A 27,859-nucleotide genomic window follows, 5' to 3' on the forward strand; every position below is an offset into this window, starting at 1 on the left:
GGTGCAGATGCACAAAGATGCAACCTCACACTGCACATCTTACACAACATGTGTATGTGTGTCTCAGTATCCCCAGGCAACTACACTACACATGAGGGGGGCTGAACCACAGTGAGACTTAGTGGACACAGTGCCATACAAAAGTAACCCATCATTGTGCCCCCCTTAGTGGGCAATCAGGCATTGTGAGATGAGAAGGAGCCCAACAGACACATGTGACACAAGTTGGAATGAACAGCAACTAAAACAGCAAGAGACTGACACACAACAGCACTAACCCCAGGGACCATATATTTGGGGTGACACAAGTATGCATGATATGTCCACTGTGATGACAAAGGTAGATGTCGTACAAACTGTGAAACACAGACATGTGTCCTGTGCCACAAACGTACATCACACCAACACAAACACAAATCACTCAGCATGGCCCGTCATCCATGGACAAACGGGAGGTAGGGGGCCGTGCCATCCAAACATTCACATCTGTCCAACCTTAACGCCACACACCCTGAATTGCACCAATGTGCATCTGTGAAGCCCACATGGACATGTGACATTGCACATGCACCCATGACAAACACAGTAATGTTTGGATGAAGTAAGGTGCACAGACTCATCACACAAGGACAGTGTACAACCCTGGTGAATGACACACAGTATGCGGTACATGGCCATGACGTCAAAGCTCCCGTAACCTTTGGAATCCCTGCCACAGTCCCAGGACAATGCAGAAGCCTAGGAGAACCAAAAGGCACACATGTTGACACCTGCCAACATTGCAGCCCTGAACCTGATGAGTGGGAGCAGTCACACACACATACACATGTCTCAATCACCGAAAGGTACCACCTAGGGACAACTACATAATATTGCGAACAAACAACTGCCTTGGGGACCCCTGACTGTGTCCCATCTGCATCTGACCACATCATCACCACTCAGAACTGACAAATCCCAATGATGAAACACCAATTAACAGTAGTGTGTCATGCACCCACACATCTGGTAGCCCAGGACAAAGATGTGCGATGAACACAGTACAACTCAGCAAGCATCAACAACAGGAACATATCAAGGGAACACTGCCTGTGCATAAAAAGGGATGTGGACACACACACACATGCTCACACAACACACACCATGGGCCCAGGCAATGTCACGGAACAACACACTTACTTGAGGCGACTCAACTCCTGTGGAAGCTCAGCTGTGCCTAACATAGTCCCAGCAGGTCTCAGTCATGTCAGCAGAACACTTGGTCAGTAAGCCATCAGTTGCCACCTAATGAAGGCTCTGGTCACAACAGCCTGGGTACGGGAGTGTCCCTTAAGTCATCTGCACATACTCAATACATATGTCCAGCAAGTTGCACAGAGAACCCAGTTGCTCCTACACCCAATGATGCCCACACCTGCAGGGCCAGTGGAGATGTGCCCACAGTCAGGGAAAGAGACAAATTGGGCAATGGGAAGCACATCATATGTGCATGTGTGCAAGCCACAGATGTGACCATGCAAATGAAATGTTTACAGAGATGTTCACAAATTGTTAATTATGACACACCCAGTTAGCTGCAAAGGATGACATGGATACCGACCTGAATAGGATACATATATCATGGACCACATGGAGTACATCACATCAACACCTCAGTATTCAACATTGGAAATCCAGCATTATAACTGCAAGGTCATGGTAAACATCATCAACATAATGTAGAGCTAAATCAAATTCACGAGCATAAATACTAATGCTTTATTCAGCAAATTTTAAATGCAAATGCAAAGTCCTTTCAAAACAAAGGCCCATGGCCAGTCCATATCCAAATGTCAAAAATGTGATTTGAGTGACAACTGTCACACGTTGCTTGCCTGCACTGATAAGGACAGGGGACATCCACTCGGAGGGGCATACATGGGGGCAGTCCAGGCACCGCAGGGACAGGATCAGGGCTCAGAAGAAGGAGGCAGTGAAGGGGTGGTGGATACAGGAGAGTCACTGGCAACTGCAGTGGAGGTGTCTGACGTAGTGGGTGCAGTCACAACCGTGGGGCACAAGTCAGATGGGGTGGGTGCTGGCACAACTGCAGTGGGCGGGTCAGATGGAGTGGACTGGGTCCCCACTGCAGTGCCCAAGTCAGATGGGGTGGTCGTGGACTCCACTGCAGTGCCCAACTCCATGGGAGCAGAATGGGGTTAAGGTGAGGTCAGCAGGACAGAGGGGGGCCACGGTCCCCACACCAGTGGCACAAACAGTCTGACCGGGAGGGTGGGGGTGGAAGAGCAAGTGGTAGGGGGGAGGGCCTGAGCATTTTGGGGATGGTGTATCTGTGGGTGGGGGTACCTGGGGCAGGGTGTGGCGGGGGAACCTGTGGAGGACGGAGACTGTGTGACTGTGTCATGGAGCTGCGGGACAGGGGTGGGGTCTTGCTCTTCCGGCTCGGGGGGACTTGCGGGAGGGGGCCTCAGTCTGACTGTACCTGGGGGAGGGTGTCCGGGTGTGAGGGGCACTCCCCTCTGTGTGTGTGGACTTCCTCTTCCCCTTGTAAGCTGGATCTGCTGGATCGGTGGGGAAGAGGCCAAGGTCACAGAGGAAGAGCTTCTTGGGAGAGGTTGCAGGTGAAGCAAGGGAAGGGGTCTTGGATGGGAGAGGTATTGGAGGACTGAGGAGTGGTTGTGGATGCCTGTGTGTGTGTTTGCAAACCATCCCCTGTGAGTGTGGTGTCAGTCCCCTGAGGTTGCTTGTGTGCACATCTAGACCTTGGTTTGGGTGTTTGTGTGCTGCCCGTGTCTGTGGGTTTGGGTGAATGTGCTAGTGTGTGTGTGCTTGGGACAGGTAAGGTGCTAGGAATCGTGGATGGGGCAGGGATAGGAGGGGTGAGGGACTGTTGAAGGAGGGACACTGCTGCCGTCAGGGAGGAGGCTATAGACTGATTGGTCCTCTGTAGGGCAGACATGCCTGATGAAATGCCCTCCATGAACGACACCAGTTGTGTCAACAGACTGGTGTGTGCATGGAGGACACTCAGCATTTATGTCTGCTCTATATGGATCTGTTGAAGCAAGTTTGCAGACTCCACACTCAGGGCAGCAGGGGACACAGGGACAGGGGGTGTGGTGCCTGGCACAAAGGAGACATGCTCAAGAACATGGGAGCCTCCACGGACCTCTGGGATGGGAGCCGATGGGAGGGTGGTGATGGTGGTGGTGGTGGTGGTGGCGGGGACAGCCTCACTAGCTGGGGTTTGGTGGCTGCTGACAGCCGCCTCCACAAGGGAGTCATCCTCTGAGCTGCTGTGGCCCTCAGCTGGGGTGGATGGTGCTGAGGACTCCTCGGGGTAGCTCCACTCGCCCTCCATGCCACTGGGTCCCTCCAACTCCTCGCTTTCTGTCTCAGTCTGGCTCTATGGCTCCTCCTGGTCTGTGGCGCTGTCCCCTCCTGTGGCCGTGGATGTATCTGGATAGAATTAGGAAAAACAGAACAACATCAGTCACCTGCACTGACCGCACACACCTCAGTGAGTACAGCACATCACAGAGCAAGCCCTGGCATCATCAGCTGAACACTGTTTTGAATAAGCCAATTGTCAGTCTCACCATCAACCATGGCACTCATATCTCTCCTGGACTTGCACCCATATGTCTGTTGCATGTTGGATGCTAATACCCCAATGTGCAGACATGCACCACCTACACGTTTGTTGGACATGCAAGTGAACATGTAGGAGTATGTCACTATACACACATCACATCTCTTGCCACTGACTCAGTACAGGTGTCAGGAAGAAGGGATGGCCAGAGTCTCATTTCACATGCTTGTGATGCATACCAGCAACACACACTATGATGTTCTCATGTCCTGATAGTCAATGCCACAATGGGGTGCATGGAGCACATTTGACCCCAATGCAGGATCACTCATAGCAAGTTAAATGCCATGGCACAGGCATTCCTGGAAAGTCCATCATCACTGTCTCCTGTCTCCTGTCACAGGGGCAGGGCATCCAGACAACAACAGTATGCACTGTGTCACAATTATAGGTCATGTGTAAAGCAAACTCTGCAGCTGACAAGTGCACTTGTCCATCCCCTGCAAAGAACATATCCCGGACCCAGATGACCCCACATCATACAAAACAGACATATGAGTGTCTGCGAACACAACTCCCTGAACATGAGCACCTCACAGTCTGCTGTGCATGAAACACAGCTGCCTGAACTTCACAGTTGCATACACCATTGTGCACTGTCAAGTGATCACACACCTCAATGTCACACAGGTCTCATCTCCTACATTCACATCTCAGAAGTCCTGCTGACCCTCAAACTCATGAACACCCCAGTTGTCCTGAAAAGGAAGCCACACCACAATGACACCTGAAGGCACATGTCACTAAGCACAACCTGTAAGTTGATACACAGGAGTGGGAGTGCAGAGTGTTTCTAAATGCCCTTGAATAGGCATGACTGCCCAGGTCTACGTGAAACAGTGTATAGCCCTGGACAGTAGGCAGGTGGCTAAGCAAGTGTGACGCACTTGATATACATACTCCTGAGGCCCACAATTTGGAGTCCTCTGATGCATTTGAAATACCCCAGGCACATGTGGCGAGTCAGACCAGCAATTGGAACACATATCAAGGGCACACACAGATCACATGTCAGATCTCAGGCATTGTGTAAACAATTGACCCACACATGACACACGCAACAGAGTCACGGTAACAGATGCTGTCCGGAACCTGAAGCATAGCTGACAGCAGGGACACAGTGCCCTAGTGACACAAGCCACAGACTGTAGGGTCCACACCTGTGGATCAGATGAGGAGGGTGCATCACACAATTGAGCGACATGAGTCCTGGGCTACAAGACCTACGTAATATGGAAGTGTGACCAGGCCAAAAGACTGCAAATAGCATGTCAGACAGTACACAGATTAGGTATGGACTTACCCCCTCCTTGCTGCTGTCTGGCCTTCAGCTGCCCATCCAGGTCCGGGAAGACCACCGCCAGAATCCTGAGCATGTGGGTGGTCCAGTGCCTGCCCCTCCTGCGAGAAGGCAACAGCTTCAGCTGGACCCTTGCGATCCTCCGGGTCCAGCCCGAAGATCCTGCCACCTCTTCTGGCAGTTGCGAATCCGGCGCTTGTAGACCCCCACTGATCTAACTGCCCGGGAGATGGACAGCCAGATCTCCTGCTTCTGGTGGGCATCAACCTGTGAGGATGACAAAGTTAAAAGTCCTTTACCACACATGCCACATATTTGTGCTGCACGCAGTTGGATATACATGTAGTCATCACAAAGGAAAATGAGGTACACAGGTAGTGCACCCATGGAAATGGACAAATGCCCTGCATGTCTGGCATGTTAACATTGCCTGGGAAGTTAAAGCTTGCACAAATGCACTTTTGCTGCAGAACACCTGTTCATCACATGTACCTACACACTTTGGGGGTTGAAAGTACTCAGTGAGTACGCTTGACACAGGTGTACACACTGCTAGTACTGCTAGTCAGACAACATGCACAATTAGGAAGGCAGTGGACTGCACACTAACCTGCTCCCCTGGTTTCCCATACAGCTTGCAGTACTGTGGAAGGAGCCCATCCAGCAGGGCCTGGTTCTCCTCCTCAGAGAAGGCTGGGGCCCTCTCCAGAGTACGTGCCATAGCAGTAGCTAGCGGATGCAGAGACAGCAGCAGTGGTAGCAGAGATGTGATCCAGTAGCATGTAGTGCAGGCAAGTGAGCTTCCTGGGGGCAGCCAGCCTTATATCTGTGCAGCAGAGGCAGAATCTGTGCCATGTGTCCCAAGTGTTAGGTCCAACCTGGTTGCATTCTATGAATCTGGCCAATCCATGGAATTGTACGACTCGTACACGTCTTCCGCATTATCCAAATCTTCACCTTCGTGACACCCTAGAAATTGCATCATTGTTGTAGGCATTCAACTGAATTTCCAGTGCACGACTCGTACAAGTTTTGAATTCGCGTCCGTCCCCATGACAGTCCAGAGCCAATGGGTGCGCACGGCTCGGTCAACTGACTGTAAAACGCGTAGTTTGAAAATCCACACGCACCCATCTCCATACGATTCAATGGCCAAGGCGTGCGCAGGGCGCGGTCCATGCCTGCACGACGCATATGCATGATAGTCACCCGCATCGGTTCTCATTGCAGTCAATGGCTAAGCGTGTGCACGGCTCGGTCCTGAACTGTGCAATGCGTATGCATGATAGTCACCCTCATCGGTTCACATTGCAGTCAATGGCCAAGGTGTGCTCAGGGCTAGGTCCATGCCTGCACGATGCATATGCATGATAGTCACCCGCATCGGTTCTCATTGCAGTCAATGGCTAAGCGTGTGCACGGCTCGGTCCTGAACTGTGCAATGCGTATGCATGATAGTCACCCGCATCGGTTCACATTGCAGTCAATGGCCAAGGCGTGTGCAGGGCTCGGTCCATGCCTGCACGATGCGTATGCATGATAGTCACCCGCATCGGGTCTCATTGCAGTCAACGGCTAAGCGTGCGCACAACTCGGTCCTGAACTGTGCAATGCGTATGCATGATAGTCACCAGCATCGGTTCACATTGCAGTCAATGTCCAAGGCGTGCGCACGGCTCGGTCCATGCCTGCATGATGCATATGCATGATAGTCACCTGCATCGGTTCTCATTGCAGTCAATGGCTAAGCGTGTGCATGGCTCGGTCCTGAACTGTCCAATGCGTATGCATGATAGCCACCCGCATCGGTTCACATTGCAGTCAATGGCCAAGGCGTGCGCACGGCTCAGTCCATGCCTGCACAACGTGTATGCATGATTGTCACCCACATCGGTTCTCATTGCAGTCAATGGCTAAGCGTGCGCACGGCTCTGTCCTGAACTGTGCAATGCGTATGCATGATAGTCATCCACATCGGTTCACATTGCAGTCAATGGCCAAGGCGTGCGCAGGGCTCGGTCCATGCCTGCATGACACGTATGCATGATAGTCACCCGCATCGGTTCACATTGCAGTCAATGGCCAAGGCGTGCGCACGGCTCGGTCCTGAACTGTGCAATGCGTCTCTATAGAAGTCACCCGTGTCGGTTGACATTGGTGTGACTTTTTGACGGCTTCCACACACAATTACTTGCCAGGGACTCAGGTGCACACCTACCACACTACAGCATGTGCCACACTGTGTCCCATGGCATGTAAGGCTGCATTACCTGTGTGTGTAGGGAGGACAACATTTGGTTTGTTGTGTGGTACTTTGGTGCACCACTCCCAGGCTGGGCACGTGTTCATGGGGACAGAATCCTTTGTGTGTTTTTCACATTACCACTGTGATGTGCAACTTTACAGTTATGGGCATGAGTCATGGACACAGTTGCAGGTCGGATATGTTTAGGACATGTCACATACACCCTGAGTCCTGGGTGGGATGGTATGTACATCACAGTGAGACCCATAGCCACAATTCTGTTGTACACCCACACTCTGTGTGCATGTTGTGTCTCAGATGTGTCTGATCAAATGTGCCCAATGGGAGACAGTCTCCACATCCATGTGGTTTGTGCATTAACATTGATGTTGTGTGTGTGTCTACGAGACGTCCATGTAGGGCCTGCAGAGACAACAGTGGACACTACCTGTGGGACTCATGGTTGTTTTGTGGCGTGTACATGATATGCCATGTCATGTCAGTGTACCTGTGGCAATACAGGGACCCTGGGTATCTGCCTGTCAAAGAGCTGTGATGCCTGGGAGACAGCAGGTCTCACTTGTCACTGTGGTGTGTGTTTGGAACGTGACAGCGGCACATAGGTACTGTGACACAGCCCAATGATTGTCCATTGCACTACATGGAACTTATGTAGACATGTGGACTTGAGATGCGAGGTGATGGGCATGTAGGTGACATATGTGTCCATACCGAACAGCACACACCTCAGTCCATTGTGTATTTTCATGATGTATAATGTGATATTTTGCTTGGTCATAGCCACATGGGTGGATGAATCGACAACCTTCCTTTGTTCATCTCTGTATTGCAGGGCACCAGCTGTCCATAGACCGTTCCCAGACCTTGAAACCATGCAGGAACGTGACTGCATCCGATGGTACCGTTTCACCAGGCCACTGAATGAGGAGTTGATGGAGCAGTTGGCGCCACATCTGCTACCTGGCTGGACATACCCTACAGCACTGAACCCAGAGGTGAAGGTGATGGCAGCCCTGCACTTCTTTGCTACTGGTACTGTAGTAAAGGCAGTGTTTTAGATACATACATTGCTTAGATGTTAGAAACACCATCTTGCCACTTTTGCTGCTTTTGCACATGACACTGCAGATACATGTTATTATTTGAAAACTGCTTGCTTGCCTTTTCTTCACATGAGAACTATCTGTTGTTCACATCTCTTGACGTGCACTGCGACCTTGGTCTGAACATTGTGTGAAGAAACAGTCTGAGTCACCAGACAATGCATGTTTTTGAGTTCAGGTTGATCGGCCCACGCTCTAGCCATAACACGCACACAGCTGCAAATACCTGAAAGTCAGGAGCCTTTAATATTGCAGTCTGCATGCATTAGACACACATTCTGGAGAGGAACTTTTCCAGGCGCAGAGCAAAGCTGATCCTGTGATGTGATTCACCTGAGCTGATCTTTACGGTATGGGGTTCCCCATTCAAACCTAGAGACCTTCTATTAGTCTAATAATACTAGCTTACTAGTGAAGTGAAGGTGGCTGTATTCCACTGTCATTTATAATATGATTTCTCCTTTCATTTTCTATGGTATTGTAAAAATGCTGATGGTTTTAATTTTAATCATTTGTCTGCTTATGTTAGCCAAAGTACTGCATCTCAGGACACGTAGTTTATAAAATAAACATTTTAAACTCTACAGTGTCTCTGATTACTTTTGTTGTGGACTGATATGAGAATAATAACGAACAGGTATTTCCGATTCCCACCATTCCTGAGAGTACTCTAAGTCGCTTGTTCTGGGTTGTCTATACATTGGGACCTCCGATAGAATACGGATAACGAATGGGACACTGATGCTGGTCGGATTGGGGTTCTGGGTTCTGAGGTGAGTTTTTTGGTACACCACAATTCACTGAGGTCCTGATTTCCTGCACATAGTTCTGTGCATGAGCAGAATCCCTGCAACATGGTGCACCTAACGTTTGGTCTTTTGATTTGAAATACCTTAGTAGTGCTTATATTAGTCCACGACTCCCTCACTCTTGTTTCCGGATAGCGGGAGTGACGGGTTTAACCTACCTATTAGTATGATAGGTTCTCCCAAGCTTGTTAATTAAAAAGTTTTTTTATATTTCTGAACCCTTGTGCTACTGTAAAATCCATTGTTGTTCTTCTTTGTGTCCTTATGGCGGTCGAAATTGCAGCACATAGCCGTACGCCTTTGCCGCGTCATTTGATGCAGTACGGGGTACCGGACGATGGGATGGCTGTTATTTTTGTGGTGAGTGTGGATGCGTCCTACCCTTACGAGTTGTTTTACTCTTGGGTGACGCTGCCGGCAGTGAATTCGGATGATAATGCGTTTCACTCGTATACTCACACGCGGGTCCCAGCAAATTATACGCCATATAGGACGCTAGAGATTCCCCTTTCAGCCTGGCAGCATAGCATTTGGTTTAATGGCGCCCATCCCCATGCGGTTGCACTGGCTAGAATGGGCCCTTTGTCAATTCCAGGGGCCACATGGCCGGTGCTGGCCGGATTTACGCCTCATCCCCGCTATTTGAATGTTGCGGTGGATGAATTGCGTGTACTCCATACAGCCCTCATTATGTTTTATGCAACGTGCAGGTGGGGGCACCTGCTGTTGCGGGACTACCAGCTGGCCACCCTGCGGTTGTTATTAGCCCCGTCATAGTTGATTCGGTAATGGGCAAGCGCCCCAGAATAAGGACCATTTGCCCTATTGGCTTGCCGAGAAATTTGACCAACTGGGAGCAATATTTCCGCACTCTACTCCTGTGGAGAAACACAGGATCATCACTGTTGGACTTGGCCCTTTTTGCAGGGTCATCCCTGAAATTTTTACCTTCCTCCTGTATTTTTTCTGACCTGTTGTTGGCTGTTCTATGACTCTGGGCACTTTACCACTGCTGATCAGTGCTAAAGTGCATATGCTCTCCCTACTGTAAAATGTATATGTTGGTTGGATTCCATGATTGGCTTATTTGGTTTACTGTCAGACGCCAGTAAAGTGCACCAGGAGTGCCCAGGGCTTGTAAATACAAATGCTGCTTGGTGGGCTTGCAGCAGTGGTTGTGCCACCCACAGAAGCGGCCTAGTAAAATGTGTCTAAGGTCTGCCATTGCAGAACCTGCGTGCAGTCTGGTACTGTCATGCTGACTGGGCAAGTGCACCCACTTGCCAGTCCCTAAACCTTCCCTTAACTTCATATTAGTCACTCCTATGGTAGGCCCAAGGGCAGGGTGCATTGTAAGCATAAGGTAGGACAAGCCCTGATGTGTGTGGCATGTCCTAATAGTGAATTACAGCCAATTTGTTTTTCACTATTGTAAGGCTACCTGTTCTCCATAGGCCAGAATGGGCTGTTAGAATTGTTACATTCTATGATCCTAACAGACCCAGGGAACATGGTAGAAATTCGAGTTTAGTATGCCTGAACTCAGAATAATAAAATACATCTTTTAGTAAAGTTTATTTTAATATTCTGTGTTTGCAAATACCACTTTTAGAAAGCTGGTATTTGCTTGCCTAACCATTTCAGCCCGCCTCTGCTAGGATGTGAATCTGCTGTCTGGTTTCTGTGAGTGACAGGGCTGGGGAATTCCAGGAGACAGGCTGGGGCAGCCCGGTGGTGAATAGAGAGATTTACATCCAGATGGGTGGGAGGTGCACACCTGGACTCTGAATAGGGCTGAGCTCTGCCACCACAATGCTGGCTCCACCTCCTGTGGAGCGGCTGATGTCTCTGCCCTGCACTCTGAATAGAAAGTCAGAGTCATGTCAACAAAGTGATCAGGAACTGGTTTGGACTGGGCAAAGGCCCCTCTACCCCAGAGGAACAAAGGATTTAGGGGTGTAAGTATTGGGACCCTGCTCCCAAGAAATTAGATCCTGCTTGACAAGAAGAACCTCTGCCTGAGGAGAAGGAACTGGGAAAGCTAAAGGAGGAGTACTCTCCCTGACCTGGGGGATTGGCCTGCAGTGGTTGCCTTGCTGCTGAAGGAGAGGGGAAAGACTACAAAGACTTTATTTCAACGTGTGCTTTAAAAGATCTCCAAGGGCCTGAGAAGAGCTGGCCTCCTGTTAAGAAGTCCCAGGAACAAAAGGACTTCACCCCCAGCTTCCCCCTGAACTCTGCCCCTCCTAGAGTGCTGGGACCAGTTTTGAGGCCTCTGGGAGCTGTGCCTGCTGTTGGGAAGCTGGCCAAGAAGAAAGAAACCAAAGATCTCCACTTTTTCACGCACAGCCGGCTTAGCGAAAAGATTTCCGTCGCACCGCTCGTTAGCGTGCAGAATTTTATCGCTGAGGACATCGTCGCAGAGCATGCTGCCGCTGAGCCCGATCAGTGCTGGGAAAATCATCGCACCGCTCGTTAGCGGACTGAATTTGATCGCTACCAACCCAAGATCCACGCTCCGCCTGTTAGCGGGAAGAATTCTATCGCTGTGAACTTCGTCGCAGAGCCTGCCGTTGCTGTGTGAAATCGTCGCAGAACAAGCCAAGATCATTGCACCGCTCGTTAACGTGAGTAATTTTATCGCTGCGAAAATTGTCGCAGACTCAATCAAGATAACCACTGGTGACATTGTCGCCCCCGCTCGTTAGCGGGCCGAATTTTGACGCATTGTGCCTTAGCGAGTAAATTTCCACCGGATAAGCTACACCTTGATTTTCAACGCTAAAGTGCTGCTAGGAACTTTTTATCGCATCATAAGGTACTGTGGGTTAAAACGGACGCTAAGGTGAATGATTTTGTCGCTAACCTAAGAACTCTTTCTAAAAGCATATTCTTGAACTGTGTATGTAATTTTTGTCGTTATTTGGTCTTGTTCTAAGTCTTTATATAAAAGATCACTATTTTTTATATAAATCTAGTGTGGTGTCCATTTGTAGTGTTGTCACTGGGTTACTGTATGTTGTCACAAATGCTTCACCTATAACGCTCTGAGATAAGCCTTGTCTGCTCGCGCCAAGCTACCTAGAGGGTGAGCAGGGGTTATTTTAGGAGTGTAACCCCTTACCCTGACTAGAGGAGAGGGTCCCTGCTTGTCACAAGTACCTACCTGTGCCAACCAGAGATCCCCAATTCTAACACTCACCATTAGTTTTCCGAAAGACTTAGTCCTAGAAGTGTCCGATTGCGACAACTGGGGTAAGGATTTTGCTGCAGTCTACTCGAAGTGCCTTGGCACTCCGTCTATGGCTGTGCTTCCCTCTGTCATTAAACGTGTTCAGGATAATCACGGTCTGGAGGCGGCTGTAGAGTTGGGAATGCGGCTTGTGGGTGTGTTCGACGTAGTTGCCTCTCTCGTCCTTGGTAATCTCAAGGGAGATGCGGTACAATTCCAAGTGGCTAATGGCTTAGCCCACGTCGATGAGCTCGATAAGCCCAAAGAGTTGCCTAAAATTATTGCGGAAGCTTATAGAACTATTGGCCGCAGTAGCTTAGGGATTAAGCCGACTATAGTAATTTCTGACTTGATACAGCACACTAAGGTGAGCTCGTCTGTTAAAGACGATCGTCCAACTTTTCCAAAGCTAAATTGGCGAACAAAGAAACAGGGGAAGCAGCAACAGAAACAGGGGTCTCGCCCTGCGTCTCCCATACAGCCGACTAGTGAACGCACATACGATTTGCGCGATCGCACTAGTATTAGGTCACCTGATAGATTTCAGGTTACTGAACAATGTTCTCCTCGTTCTTCACAGGAAACATCGGCCTCACAGTCCGGTGGCGGAGAACGTGGCAAAGGTCGGGGTGCCCAACAAGGACGTGGGCAACCCCGTCAGGCTGACGTGACGGTAAAGGCAAGCAGGATGAGTTTGCACGACAAAGTCCTCCGTTTCAGAAGAAGAAAGTTGCTGCACAGCGAGGTATGCCACAGATAGTGAGAATGCAGCTTCGGAATCTGACATGGGCACTAACACTGCTCGACAGCGCAGCGGAGGTTACAGTAGTGCGGCAAGCACTGCCTCCATATCTGGAGACGAAAGCAACTGACACGTTCATTACTGTAGAAACTGCTGACACTAGAATGGCTCCCCCTGACTGACTATATGATATAGTCCTCTTAATTGAAGGTGACATACAACGTACAATTCAAGGGATTTTTGGGGATAATCTGACCTCTTCCTATAACATTCTCTAAGCGGAGGCGGACTGGCCCCCGGCTTTCATTTTAGATGCTCCTAGAGGGGAGAAGGTAATCCGCCCGTCCTTTGCGCACACAGTGCCAAAAGAACATGCTGAAAAGTTTGCAGAGGAGTAGGCTCAGGTGCTTGCTCCGGCTTTGTATCGTACTCAGGTAGGCTGGGATAAATTGTCCCCCAGCCATGCGATTCCCTTACGGTCTATGCCCCAGCCCCAGCCTCAATATCCCATGCGCCGCAAAGCTAGATCTCACGTTGCGGACATCCTTGAACAATTGGAATATCAAGGTGTTATCGAAACGTGTGTCACCAATGAATAATCCTTTATTCACTGTAAAGAAACCTGATGGGTCGTACCGCCTAGTTTTGAATTACCGGCATTTGAACTCTCATTGCCGGACATGTGCTGTACAAAATACCCACAGTTCTGCCCTCGTAGATAGTCTCGTGAGAAAAAGGTTTAAAACCACACTTGACATATCGAATGACTTTCATAGTCATAACCTGTCCTCTATTAGTAGTCAGTGGACAGCGTTTACTTCTGGCGGCAAACAAAAGCAGTTTAAGAGATTAGCCATGGGCTACTAAAACAGCCCTGGCGTCTTTGCCGCACGTGTTGTCTCTCTGTTGGAGAGCATTGACCCTGGTGCGTACTTGTATTTTGATGATATCTATCTCACAGACGACGAGTTGTGGCCGCATCTGTGTCGCGTTGATCGCATCATTGTTATGTTTGCAGACTTCGGGTACAAATTCAACTTTGCGAAGTCTCACATTGCAGAGTATACATTGTTGTTTTTGGGCTATGAGCTCAACAATGAGGGTCGAGGGTTAGCTCCTTACTTTCTGGAGAAGTGCGCATGTTTGCGTGCGCCAACAACACTGAAAAAATTACAATCTTTGCTGGGCTTTCTGAATTTCGGTCGTATGTACATTCCTGATTATGCCCAGCGTATCAAGCCGCTTTATGCCTTGGTACAACCTACTTTTTCCAAATCGAGCTGGCTGCAAGAGCATTCAGCTATTTTGCAATCTTTGCAGGCTGATCTTCTTGCTTCGAAATACTTACTGACACGTGATAACCACACTAACCTGGTGATAAGAATTGTGGCGGGAGCGGTGGGTTTCACGTACTTAACTTTCAATGAGTGCGATACCGTCCCCATTGCCTACAAATCACAGTTGTACACTTCGGCTGAACTGCGTTTTTCCACCGTTGAAAAGGTGTTGACTGCAGTGCAGATGGCGATTCTTAAAGAACGAGCGCTTTCGCAAGGGAAACGCATGTTAGTGGTTACACCATATCCGGCTCTAAGGCAGTGACGAAGGCCAGTGTACCTAATTCTAAAGCTTTGCATCCGCGTTGGATACAATGGGCCACTTCTTTGACATTGCCAGATGTCACCTATATCTTTGATGCCTCATTGCAGACTCAGAGTTTTTGCAGTATGAATTCGTTCATCCGGCTCCTCTGTCTTTGCGCCCGCTCGAAGATTACCATTGTGTCATTTAGAATCGAAACATGCCTATTCGGCGGCCTGCGCAATTGTGGTGGGTACTTTCGTGAATGGTGAATTCCAGTCTGATGTCGTGCATACGCAGTCATTGGGTGATTGTACCGCACAATTGGCAGAGCTACGTGCTCTAGTGCTTGCACTGGAGTTTGCTGATCCTCGGGTTACTACTCTTATTGTAAGTGACTCGTTTTACTGTGTTCAGTCCTTTAACGACAATCTATTCTTTTGGTCTCAAAATGAATATCGTGATTCCAAAGGTAGCACAATTAAGCATAAAATGCTTTGGGTTCGAGTAGCAGAACTTAAAGAACATCTGCCTCTCATGAATGTAATTCACACACTTGGTCACCAGCGAGTTGGTGTCCACGCTGTCGGCAACAGCTTAGCTGACGAAGCAGCGATTACAGCAGTGGTGACATATCTAGTAGCAGCAGTTACAAGATCCAAAAGTAAGATCGATGATGACATCTTGGCAGCTATAGCTGTTACGGAGAAGGGAAGTAATTACCCGAGGGGTTTCCCTTCTCGGTACCATTATCATTAGGCTGTCCGGTTTTAGGTTTAAACCTATAATAACTGATAATACCCCACTGAAAGAGAAATAGCCCTCACCAGTGAAAACATATAAACACTGAAAAAACACCTGCACCACCACAAACTAAATGCTATTCAAAGAAAGGAAGAAGAGAGTGAAAGAGTCATTTTTCTTGTTGGTTAGGGATGCCACTAAAATATGGTTTCTTCTTCCTTTTGTTTGTTTCAGTTTTGTGGTCTTTGGTCTAAAGATGCAGGGTTTAGAAGCATGTTTTAGGTCTTGTTTAATTATTTTATAAACTGTAGAGAATCAGGAAATATCAAAATCATATTTGATATTTTGGCTGTGTTTGATTCTTTCACTGATAGGCAAAATGGCTGGTTTCATAAGAATCTTTCCTAATATGTGTCATAACATTTACCCACAGAGAATGGGTAAAAACCCTTAAAACATCAGCCCCTAATTACCAGTGTCAGTATTGATAGTAAGCGAATTGCCAACACCTCAGGCTTTAAACAGTCAATGCAAGGTATAGTGACAAGTATATGTGAAAAGAGCGCTATCGTCAAGCATCTGGGATAGTGGTTAAAACATGACACGAGACTTTTGGAAAACACAGAATTCAGTGTCACTTGGAATGCTCTGCAAAAAAGGTTCCTTCCAAGTTCAACAAAGACTGGAGTGACATTGTTTGTATTTGCAGTGATTCAGCTACGTATATGAAAAAGTTGTGTGATGACCTGTCAAAATTGACACCTGAGCTTAAGTGCTTTCCTGTAAGAGATCCTTGCCACTTGTTAGATGGTATGCTGAAAGCATCTTTACAATCTTCAGAGTCAATGAGGAATGCTATTGACTTTTTAGTGCATTCTGGTGCACTGTTTTCCTATGCACAGGAACTAAAACGCAAATATTGATAATTTTGTGCTTTGTGTGGCATCAAAGAAAGAGTCATCCCAACTGTGTCCCTTAGCTGATGGTTCTCAGTCCAAGGGGCTATAAATGCTATATTATCCATGTGGCAACCGTTTACAGACTTTTTGCTGAGTGATGATGCCAAAGGCAAGAAATGTGAGGATCTTTGGTCGCATATTGATAGTGATGTGAAAAAAAGTACACTCTACTGCATTCTTAGATTTTTACTAAGAAAACATGACTGCTGTAGTGGACATAATAAAAAACTAGAGTCTGAAAACACCCTTGTCTGCCAAGTATTCAGTATAATTGGTGTAGATGTGAAACATCTCCTTGAAAGTAGGCTGGGTGAAACCTTTAGCGACTTTGGCACTGCAACATGTTCTATGTTAGAGTGCTTGCCACTTGGTAAGCAAAGCAATGGTGAAGAGCAATTCAGGAACTTTTATTTTACAATGTATGAGAAATGGCTTGCAATGATGCTTAGAAAAGCCTCTTCACCACCAATGGCATTTGAAGTCAATGAAACCTCACTGTGGTACTCTGTTCTAGATCCCGTAAAGGGGAATTTCCTCTGTAGTTTCAAAAGTGCTGCTTCATTTTTGACCGCTTCAATAACTCCGAGGGCATAAGCGCTGGCCCAGATCAGCGCAAATGTTGCAGAACCTGCCCGGAGAATCGCAATCTTCAAGTGAACCAGTATTGGCATGGAAAGCTATGTCAGTGGCCAGAGTTAACGAATTGTGTACTGGCTGTTTTGGAGTTGCCCATCTCAAGTGTGAATGTTGAGAGGGCCTTTTCACAGAAGTTTATATGGGAAGGATAGAGCGAGCCCACATGACCAAAGAATCACTGAAGAAGTATTGTATGGTGTAACTACAATAAGTTTAATATATGTCTATATACCATGCGCAGAAAGCAAGCAATAATAAAAGCGAAACGTTCCATAAACACCGGTAAAACACGAGTTCTGTAGTTTTTAATGGCGCGAAAATGTGTAACCACTGATAACCACTGTTTTTTTAAGGTATTGAAATCACTGGAAAACACTGAAAAAACACCACCAGAATTTGCCAAAAATAGAAACTGAAAACAGGAAAGCCTAATTATCATTTAAGTCCTGATAACGTCCCATTAGTGAGAATTAAAGACGTTGGTGACAGATTGATTCCCAACGCGGACTACAGACCGTCCTTGATAACAGCAGCTCACGAGGGTATGGCCTCTGCCCATGCCGGCGTTGCAGCAACTGTTACTCTGTTACAACAACGTTACTGGTGGCGCGGGTTATATAAACAGGCTTGCGATTCTGTTCTTGATTGTGACATTTGCCAGCAGATTAAACCTTCAACTGCTGCGCGCCCAACACGTACTCAGTTGTACATATCTAATAAACCGCTTGGGTGTGTTTATCTAGATCACTGCGGTCCTTTCTCCTCTGATACTGCGCTCAAGTTTATCTTAGTTGCAGTGGATTTGTGCACACGTTTTCTGTGGGTGTGGCCACAAAAGAGTACTGATGCCCGTACTGTCATCAGGGATTTGCGTGTCTTTGTGGGAAGTTTTGCGTGTGGTACCTTTCATTCTGATCAGGGACCTGCGTTCACCTCTAAGGCGTACAAAGAAGCCATGAAATCTTTGGGGGTCTAAGTCAAATTTTCGTCTCCATACCGACCTGAGGGTAATAGAGTAGTGGAGCGAGTGAACCGTGACTTAAAGCAATCCTCACTACGCCACTGGAGTCAAGCTATCCTGGCTGATGACGGCTGATAGCCAGAAACCGGTCCTAGGATGCTTGATTCCGGTCCAGGGAAGACATGGCTTGGCAGTTCGGGCTGGACTGTTCCAATGAGGCACAGGGTCAAGACTGATTTGCATTTGGCCATGTCTAAACTGGGGTGGTGTAGTGGGCAAAAGAACGATGGATTTAACCCAGATCTCTTGACTGGGGGAGAATGTCTGCATTGTCAGCATTCCGTCCATCATTTGTTTGTTGTAACGCTTTTCGCCCTTAGTGGGATGGGTATTCCCAGACGTGGGACCCGTGCTCACTACGCCACTGGAGTCAAGCTATCCTGGCTGATGACGGCTGATAGCCAGAGACCGGTCCTAGGATGCTTGATTCCGGTCCAGGGAAGACATGGCTTGGCAGTTCGGGCTGGACTGTTCCCATGAGGCACAGGGTCAAGACTGATTTGCATTTGGCCATGTCTAAACTGGGGTGGTGTAGTGGGCAAAAGAACGATGGATTTAACCCAGATCTCTTGACTGGGGGAGAATGTCTGCATTGTCAGCATTCCGTCCATCATTTGTTTGTTGTAACGCTTTTCGCCCTTAGTGGGATGGGTATTCCCAGACGTGGGACCCGTGCTCACTACGCCACTGGAGTCAAGCTATCCTGGCTGATGACGGCTGATAGCCAGAAACCGGTCCTAGGATGCTTGATTCCGGTCCAGGGAAGACATGGCTTGGCAGTTCGGGCTGGACTGTTCCCATGAGGCACAGGGTCAAGACTGATTTGCATATGGCCATGTCTAAACTGGGGTGGTGTAGTGGGCAAAAGAACAATGGATTTAACCCAGATCTCTTGACTGGGGGAGAATGTCTGCATTGTCAGCATTCCGTCCATCATTTGTTTGTTGTAACGCTTTTCGCCCTAAGTGGGATGGGTATTCCCAGATGTGGGACCCGTGCTCACTACGCCACTGGAGTCAAGCTATCCTGGCTGATGACGGCTGATAGCCAGAAACCGGTCCTAGGATGCTTGATTCCGGTCCAGGGAAGACATGGCTTGGCAGTTCGGGCTGGACTGTTCCCATGAGGCACAGGGTCAAGACTGATTTGCATATGGCCATGTCTAAACTGGGGTGGTGTAGTGGGCAAAAGAACAATGGATTTAACCCAGATCTCTTGACTGGGGGAGAATGTCTGCATTGTCAGCATTCCGTCCATCATTTGTTTGTTGTAACGCTTTTCGCCCTAAGTGGGATGGGTATTCCCAGACGTGGGACCCGTGCTCACTACGCCACTGGAGTCAAGCTATCCTGGCTGATGACGGCTGATAGCCAGAAACCGGTCCTAGGATGCTTGATTCCGGTCCAGGGAAGACATGGCTTGGCAGTTCGGGCTGGACTGTTCCCATGAGGCACAGGGTCAAGACTGATTTGCATATGGCCATGTCTAAACTGGGGTGGTGTAGTGGGCAAAAGAACGATGGATTTAACCCAGATCTCTTGACTGGGGGAGAATGTCTGCATTGTCAGCATTCCGTCCATCATTTGTTTGTTGTAACGCTTTTCGCCCTAAGTGGGATGGGTATTCCCAGACGTGGGACCCGTGCTCACTACGCCACTGGAGTCAAGCTATCCTGGCTGATGACGGCTGATAGCCAGAAACCGGTCCTAGGATGCTTGATTCCGGTCCAGGGAAGACATGGCTTGGCAGTTCGGGCTGGACTGTTCCCATGAGGCACAGGGTCAAGACTGATTTGCATTTGGCCATGTCTAAACTGGGGTGGTGTAGTGGGCAAAAGAACGATGGATTTAACCCAGATCTCTTGACTGGGGGAGAATGTCTGCATTGTCAGCATTCCGTCCATCATTTGTTTGTTGTAACGCTTTTCGCCCTAAGTGGGATGGGTATTCCCAGACGTGGGACCCGTGCTCACTACGCCACTGGAGTCAAGCTATCCTGGCTGATGACGGCTGATAGCCAGAAACCGGTCCTAGGATGCTTGATTCCGGTCCAGGGAAGACATGGCTTGGCAGTTCGGGCTGGACTGTTCCCATGAGGCACAGGGTCAAGACTGATTTGCATATGGCCATGTCTAAACTGGGGTGGTGTAGTGGGCAAAAGAACGATGGATTTAACCCAGATCTCTTGACTGGGGGAGAATGTCTGCATTGTCAGCATTCCGTCCATCATTTGTTTGTTGTAACGCTTTTCGCCCTAAGTGGGATGGGTATTCCCAGACGTGGGACCCGTGCTCACTACGCCAATGGAGTCAAGCTATCCTGGCTGATGACGGCTGATAGCCAGAAACCGGTCCTAGGATGCTTGATTCTGGTCCAGGGAAGACATGGCTTAGCAGTTCGGGCTGGACTGTTCCCATGAAGCACAGGGTCAAGACAGATTTGCATTGGCCATGTCTAAACTGGGGTGGTGTAGTGGGCAAAAGAACGATGGATTTAACCCAGATCTCTTGACTGGGGGAGAATGTCTGCATTGTCAGCATTCCGTCCATCATTTGTTTGTTGTAACGCTTAAAGCAATCCTTGACAGCTAAGGTTTTAGGCACTGGCCGGAACTGGTTAGCCCTTCTGTATAACGTCCAACGTGCACTTAATAATCTCCCTAGAAGGTCTCTGGGTGGGCGGACCCCATACATGATGCTCTTTAGCATAAAAATGTTTGTCCCGGAACTTGACGGTCTAGACATGGCGGCGTCTGCCGCACCCTTTGATGTAGATGATCACTGTGCAGTATTACAGAATCTACAAGAAGCCAGAGACAGTCTCGCGAAGGAACACTTGCCCTCCACATCTGATGCTGCGCTTCAGATTCCGGCAATCGTTTAGCTACCTCGAGTTGGTGACCTGGTCCGTGAGAAGGTGGAGAACAAGAAGGAGTTCGGCCCCTCTTGTTGTGCCCCGGTTCCAGTGCTTGGCGTGCAGGGTACAAGAACAGTCATTTTACCTCCACTTTCTTGTCGCAAGGATAACAGGTACATCTCCATTGACAATGTCAAACTACAGCGAGTGGCCGATTCTTCTTAGTATGACTCCAGCGGTTTCTTGCCCTGCGATGCTGAGAAATTCTGTTTTGGCTCCGGCTTCTACCAGCATGCCTGATATTGCCATTGAGATGCATACAGTTACTGCTCCTTTGTTGCTACCACCGGCTGGTGGTCCACCTGAAGATACTGAGTATGTTTATCCTGCAGATGTAGCAATGCCTGTTTTACAATCAACTGCAGTTAACCAGTCACATTTCTCCTTTGATACTAACTCTATGACTTCCAGTGATCCATCAAAAGTTTCCATTTTTGCTGTTTGGTTTAAAAAACATTTTTTAATTCCCCGTTGGACTTACATTTGGCTGATGCTCATATGTATTTTTTTGTTCATGTCCATTGGTTTTGTGGTGGTATTTTTTCGTCTTGTGAATGGACCCTACCTTAAAGAAAGATCTACAATTAGACTAATTGATGGAACTCTGGCCCCCCACTCCTCATCACACATCATGAAGAGGGACCAGACTTTTGTGAATATTACTGCCTGGCCTGTGTTAGATGGGATTGCATGGGATGCTGTTAAATTTCAGATTCATGGACCCACAGAGGTTATCAATGTTCCGAATGTATTTCGTGTTTCTATGGGTGATGTTGCTATGGGTGATGTTGTTAAACAGAACATCCGCTCTGATGATTGGGACGTTCAGGCCATAGAAGCACTGTTTTCTGATTTGAAATATTATGCTGCGTTTGATGCTGAGGATTTGTATTTAGATACTGCTAATTATGGTGAGCAGTTTTGCTATCAACATTATGGCAATCATTTCCTACATAAAGCCAATACGTATCAAAATGTTGTTAATTATACGCAATGGGAGCATTGTCCAATGCAAATGCTAGGCAGCTCCACCACATTGGTGAACAAATTCACATATTTTACTGATTTTAGTGTTTTAAATTCTGCCTCCTTTTTTTTTAAAGTGGCAGCAGAGTCTGCCTCGAAGGTTAGGCTGACACACACTAAATTATTGTATTCCAAATCCTTTATGGATGATTTGTCTATCAGGGGCTATGATCTGTGGAAAGCTACTATTGATCTCAAATCGGTTTGGGGTTCTAAAACATGGCAGGTACAAGGAACAGAAGCTTTGCATCATGCCTGCCTCATCCCGAACCACATATTGTTTTTGAATTCAACAATTTTTCAGACCACCTGCTTTGGTTTGCCTACTTCTAAAAAACTGAATTCTCCCTCTACTCCGGATCTGGGTGCTTATCCAAATTGGGATAATCATACAGATCTGTCCCTTGATGCGTTGCAGTCATACATCTCTAATACATCCTTCTATATTTCAAAATTAGATTCGGAAGGATGGTTACCATGGCAGACGAGCTCAGATTCCTGTCAACATCGTTTTCTGGGTCTGAAACCTGGGTATATGCAGGTTTGTGTAGACCCCCGTTTTGAATCTTCTCATTCTGTTACTACCTACGCGGTAGGAAAGTTATGCCAATCTTGGCTGCAACATTCCACCTTGGCATCTGTTAAACTGCATTTATCTAAATTACATGACAAAATAGGTTTGAATGATTTTGTTAAGGGTCCTATAGGTGGCAGGTCCAAAAGATGGGTGTATGCTATTTATAACGAAGTTTGGAAGTTATCACAAATTGAAGCTGCTTCCAGATTGAGAGCTATTGATCAAGCCAATCTGGAAAAAGAACTAGCTGTTATAGATAATAGCATTAATACCCTTTCTTCCAGAATTTACACTTTAGATAATATTGTTTCATCTGTTGTTGATATTGTGCAGGATAATATGTCTGTCTTGTATCATGGTCAGAATCAATTGCGTTCTGTAATGCAGTTTGCATGGACGTTGCAAACGTTAAAGACTGGGAAAGTCCCATGGGACTACATGAATACTTCGTCTTTGTTCCTTCCCTTTAATCTAACTGCGAAACAACAATTCATGTCCATGAAGGATGCAACATACTCGTTACTGCATATTGAAAAGCTAGAACCTTTACCTTTCTCTGTGGCCGAATTGAACTCCGCTGTGTGGCTTATCCACAGGTTAATAACACTACCATTCCCCTTGTTTAAGTTCAGTTCTTGCATGAAACATTATGCCCTAGGCAGATATGAACCACTAGGTACTGCCTTCCTGCATGAAGTTTGGTCACTCCCATTTACATACAGGTAGGGGTGGGCGGAATTTGCGTAATCGCGTTACGCAAATCTCCGCGAAACGGTAAAAAATCTCCGCGAACACGCAGAAATTCCGCGAACACGCGGAATTGCTTGTTTGCGATACTTTTTTCCTGTTCGCGATCGCTGTTTGCGTGCTCGGGGTGAAATATCTCGCGAACACGCATATTGAGAACGCGAACAAGCAAAAAATTTCGCGAAGTCGCGGAACGCAGATTTTTGGGCAATTTCGCGTTCTCCGCGGAACGCGAAATTACCCAAATTCCGCAAATTCCGCGAACGGAACGGAATTTACCGCCCAGGCCTACATACGGGTGCATGAGAGACAGTAAAGAAGTCTATTTGAAAGGTGAGGAATGCACTTCCACACCTGATCACTCTGTAGTCTGTAGGCACATCCAATTGCATAGCGCGTGCAATGTTCAGGCACCTAATTTAGCATGCGTCCTGAAAGGGATTCCAGTGCCAGCTATTACACCCTCTTTCACGTTACTAGCTAACGGTAGTTACTTGCTTTTAAATAACAAAGCTTGCTACGGGATGCTAGTGAGAATTCCCTACATTGTGACTGTATCACAGAGAGTAGTCTGCTGTAAGAATGTCCTTTTCCCACCCCCGCATGGGCGGCTGGATGTATCAATCTGGCCTTCCATTCCAACCTTGAAAGCAGAGTTCAACAAGATGAGCAGAATAAGGGCTCTATTGTCTCAAAAAGAAGTCGCACTGACTTCTTCATGTGAAACATTTGTCCTTCACGTAGCAAATACGCGCACCGAGGTGCATGCGCTTTTGAATACTGATCTCCCACTTCATTTTGGTGCCCTGATTCAAACTATATTTAATGCCTCGTCGACAACTGGCTTGGCGCATTTTTAAAAAATTGTGGGCTCCTGCCTCGTGACCTCCTTCCAAACTATTTTTGGTGTGATACCGGCATTTTTTCATTCTATTTTTTCCAGCGTCTTTGGCGGTTTCCCATTTTTTCTCGCCCTCGCGGCTGGGGTGCTGTTGTTGGTCTGCTTACTGCGCAATGGCTGCACAATTTGTGTCACATGACAGCCTGTACCGGCTGCTCCATCTTCGTAACCGGATGTTTGAATACTATGGAACATTACCACTGGCAACCCTGAGCATAGCCTATGGATTGTCCTTCCGGTTTTCCTACTTTACTTGCGTGCAACCTGTTTTTCATTGCCTAGATTGTCCATGCGAATGGGCTCTGGATTTGTGCTTGTCAAACTCGGTGTCTCCTGCCCCGGATTAGGATCGACTAATGTGTCCCTTAGTGGCTCATGAGTTGGACTGCTCTGGTGTTAGGATTATGGCCTGTGGAGCGGCACATGGAGTCCTAGGGAATTGGGACATCGGTACGGCTGCATATGACTTCCTGGCAGGAAGTTATCTTGAAGAACACGCCAGTTGTCCTCTGATTGTGCTAGAGGCCCCAGTTGACGAAGAACATGTATGTTTATTTACCTTGCAAGACTGGATGGCGGACACTTTTACAGAACATTCCAATGACTTCCTCTTGGAAGCTGTTGCTACTTACTGTACTTATACGTTGATGGATTAACCTTGATGTCGTCCAACTTTCCTTGTCCGTCGCACACACATTTTCTTTTTTCTGATTTTTGATTCGACTTCGGGTTCGCTGAGCCTTTCCAAGATGTTACGATTTCCCATTACTTTTTCCATTCAAATTGTTTTTCCTTTTCTCGTTTTTTTTTCTTCGAACTTTCACTACCCTTTATATGGAGTTCCAATTTGTGCACCTAGTTCCGTTCTATCGAACTTGAACTCTGCATTCCTTAATTGTATCCCTATTTGTTTGTGGTCCGATCAAGGGGGGGTGTAGTGAAGGCAGCGTTTTAGATACATACATTGCTCTGTTAGCATAAGCGCGTTAGATGTTAGAAACGCCATCTTGCCACTTTTGCTGCTTTTGCACACAACACTGCAGATACATGTTATTATTTGAAAACTGCTTGCTTGGCTTTTCTTCACATGAGAACTATCTGTTGTTCACATCCCTAGACGTGCACTGCGACCTTGGTCTGAACATTGTGTGGAGAAACAGTCTGAGTCGCTAGACAATGCATGTTTTTGAGTTCAGGTTGATCAGCCCACGCTCTAGCCATAACACGCACACAGCTGCAAATAGCTGAAAGTCAGGAGCCTTTAATATTGCAGTCTGCATGCATTAGACACACATTCTGGAGAGGAACTTTTCCAGGTGCAGAGCAAAGCTGATCCTGTGATGTGATTTACCTAAGCTGATCTTTACGGTATGGGGTTCCCTATTCAAACCTAGAGACCTTCTATTAGTCTAATAATACTAGCTTACTAGTGAAGGGAAGGTGGCTGTATTCCACTGTCATTTATAATATGAATTTTCCTTTCATTTTCTATGGTATTGTAACAATGCTGATGGTTTAAATTTTAATCATTTGTCTGCTTATGTTAGCCAAAGTACTGCATCCTAGGACACGTAGTTTATAAAAGAAACATTTTAAACTCTACAGTGTCTCTGATTACTCTTGTTGTGGACTGATAGAATAATAAGGAACAGGTATTTCTGATTCCCACCCTTCCTGAGAGTACTCTAAGTCTCTTGTTCTGGGTTGTCTATACATTGGGACCTCCGATAGAATACGGATAACGAATTGGACACTGATGCTGGTCGCATTGGGATTCTGGGTTCTGAGGTGAGTTGTTTGGTACACCACAATTCACTGAGGTCCTGGTTTCCTGCGCATAGTTCTGTGCATGAGCAGAATCCCTACAACAGTACCTTCCAGTACATTGTGGCTACTGCTGGTGGTATGTCGCAAACTATGTTCAGTCATGTGCTACGCGATGTCTTGGAGGGGATGTTGCTTTTCCTTGACCTGTACATCAAAGTTTTCCTAGCCCAGGTCAACTCACTGACATAAAGGATGCTTTTTATACACTGAGGAGGATGCCGAACATCATTTGATCTATTGATGGTACACATGTGGCCCTGGTACCACCATGGGCACATGAGCAGACATACCGGAACAGGAAACATTTCCACTCCATCAATGCTCTGGTGGTATGTCTTGCGGACATGTGTATCACACATGTGTGTGCACGTTTCCCCGGTTCTGCGCATGATGCCTACATCATGAGGAGTAGTCGCATTGCAACGCTGATGTCCCAGATGCCAAACCTGCGTGCCTGGCTTGTCGGTGTGTACTGACTGTTTACCATTGTGTGTGTTTGGCAATGTTGTATTCCACCCTCTTTCAAAACTCAGCTAATTGTTCAATTGTTTGTATGTAGGTGACTCCGGATACCCCAACATGCTGTGTTTGCTGACACCCCTCAGGAACCCTGTGACACCAGCCGAGATGCGCTACAATGAGGCACATGGTCGGACCAGGAGGGTGATTGAGCGGACATTTGGTCGCCTGAAAAGCCGCTTCCGCTGCCTGGACAATACCGGAGGGGCCCTCCCATATGACCCTGCAAAGGTATGCAAAATTATCCTTGTATGCTGCATGCTACACAACATGGCAGTGCGGAAGAAGTTGCCTCACATCCAGGATGACGATGACCTACATCTGCCACCGGTGGAGGATCTAGACCTGGGCCACGATGCCAGTGATGATGATGGTGAGCGTGACGTCCGCACACAGCTCATCAACAACTTCTTCACCTGAATGTGAGTTTACAGGGTTGTTATGTCAATGTATTGAGTTAGCCTGAAAAGTGTTGGGGCTGCTCTGTTGCTGTTTGAGTGTGTCTGTGTGCTACTTGACTGGATGCATGCAGTGATGTGTCCTTTCTGGTAGTCTGTACTCCACAATAGTGTTGACATGCTAACTTGTTTCTGTGTAGGTTTCTTGTGACATGTTTTGTGCATGTGTTTTGCATTTCTCTCCTGTTCTGCTGTGCTTTTGACTGTGTCTTATGTCTGTCCTTCCCAGGATACTTTGCCTGTTGTTTGGTCAACACTGACCCCAACACCCAGAATCCAACCCCAGGGTGGAAGTTGTCAATTCCCATCAAGTGATGTACCACACACCCCTGGACTTCAATTCTTTGTGACCTTGTGTCCACTGTCACGTAGAGTTACCTTGCAACTGTTGTGGAATAAACATGTTGCTGATGTGTAATGAACCTGTGCTACGCTTTGTTAAGTGCGTTGTCTGTCTTCCCAAATCTGAATGACATTTGCTTACCTCACCTGTGAGCTTGTTACCACTGACTGTGGATTGGTGTTGTGTCTGTGCATTCTACTGTATTTCAGGTCAACATCATTGTATGGGATGAGTTACATGGCCATGGTGAGTATGTGTTGTGGTGCCATAGTGGTGTGTCTCCCTCACATGTGTCACATCACCATGACTCACATAACAGTGATCACATTGCTGTAGTATTTGGCATGCACTGTGTTCTTCAGCAGATCAATATCTCCATGACACATAACAAGTTGGAATCACAACAGAGGCAAGTATAGTGTACTGGTGAGTTTATTTACAAACATGTGTGAGGATGGTGGGTGCTGTACATTGGGTTTTGAATCCAAAGTTCACAGAAGA

At 47.4% G+C, this 27,859-nt stretch overlaps 1 protein-coding gene across 3 annotated transcripts in view; it reads left to right on the plus strand.

Moving 5' to 3' along the window:
• The window catches only part of LOC146834721 (uncharacterized), a 144,514-nt gene that overhangs the window by 55,033 nt on the left and 61,622 nt on the right, over window positions 1-27,859 (plus strand). Inside the window, exons 4-5 of one of the 3 annotated variants that reach the window (XR_014960325.1) lie at window positions 8,051-8,213; window positions 26,598-26,660. Coding sequence is in view for 1 of the 3 variants with exons in the window: in XM_085600135.1 (XP_085456261.1) it covers window positions 8,051-8,139 (89 nt within the window). In the remaining 2 variants the exon portion in view is untranslated. Of the gene's footprint in view, window positions 1-8,050; window positions 8,309-26,597; window positions 26,661-27,859 lie in introns of those variants that run through there. The other 2 variants (XR_014960326.1, XM_085600135.1) reach the window with 2 other exon arrangements.

Source organism: Triturus cristatus, chromosome 4_2 (assembly GCF_964204655.1).
Source record: "Triturus cristatus chromosome 4_2, aTriCri1.1, whole genome shotgun sequence".
Taxonomy (NCBI): domain Eukaryota; kingdom Metazoa; phylum Chordata; class Amphibia; order Caudata; family Salamandridae; genus Triturus; species Triturus cristatus.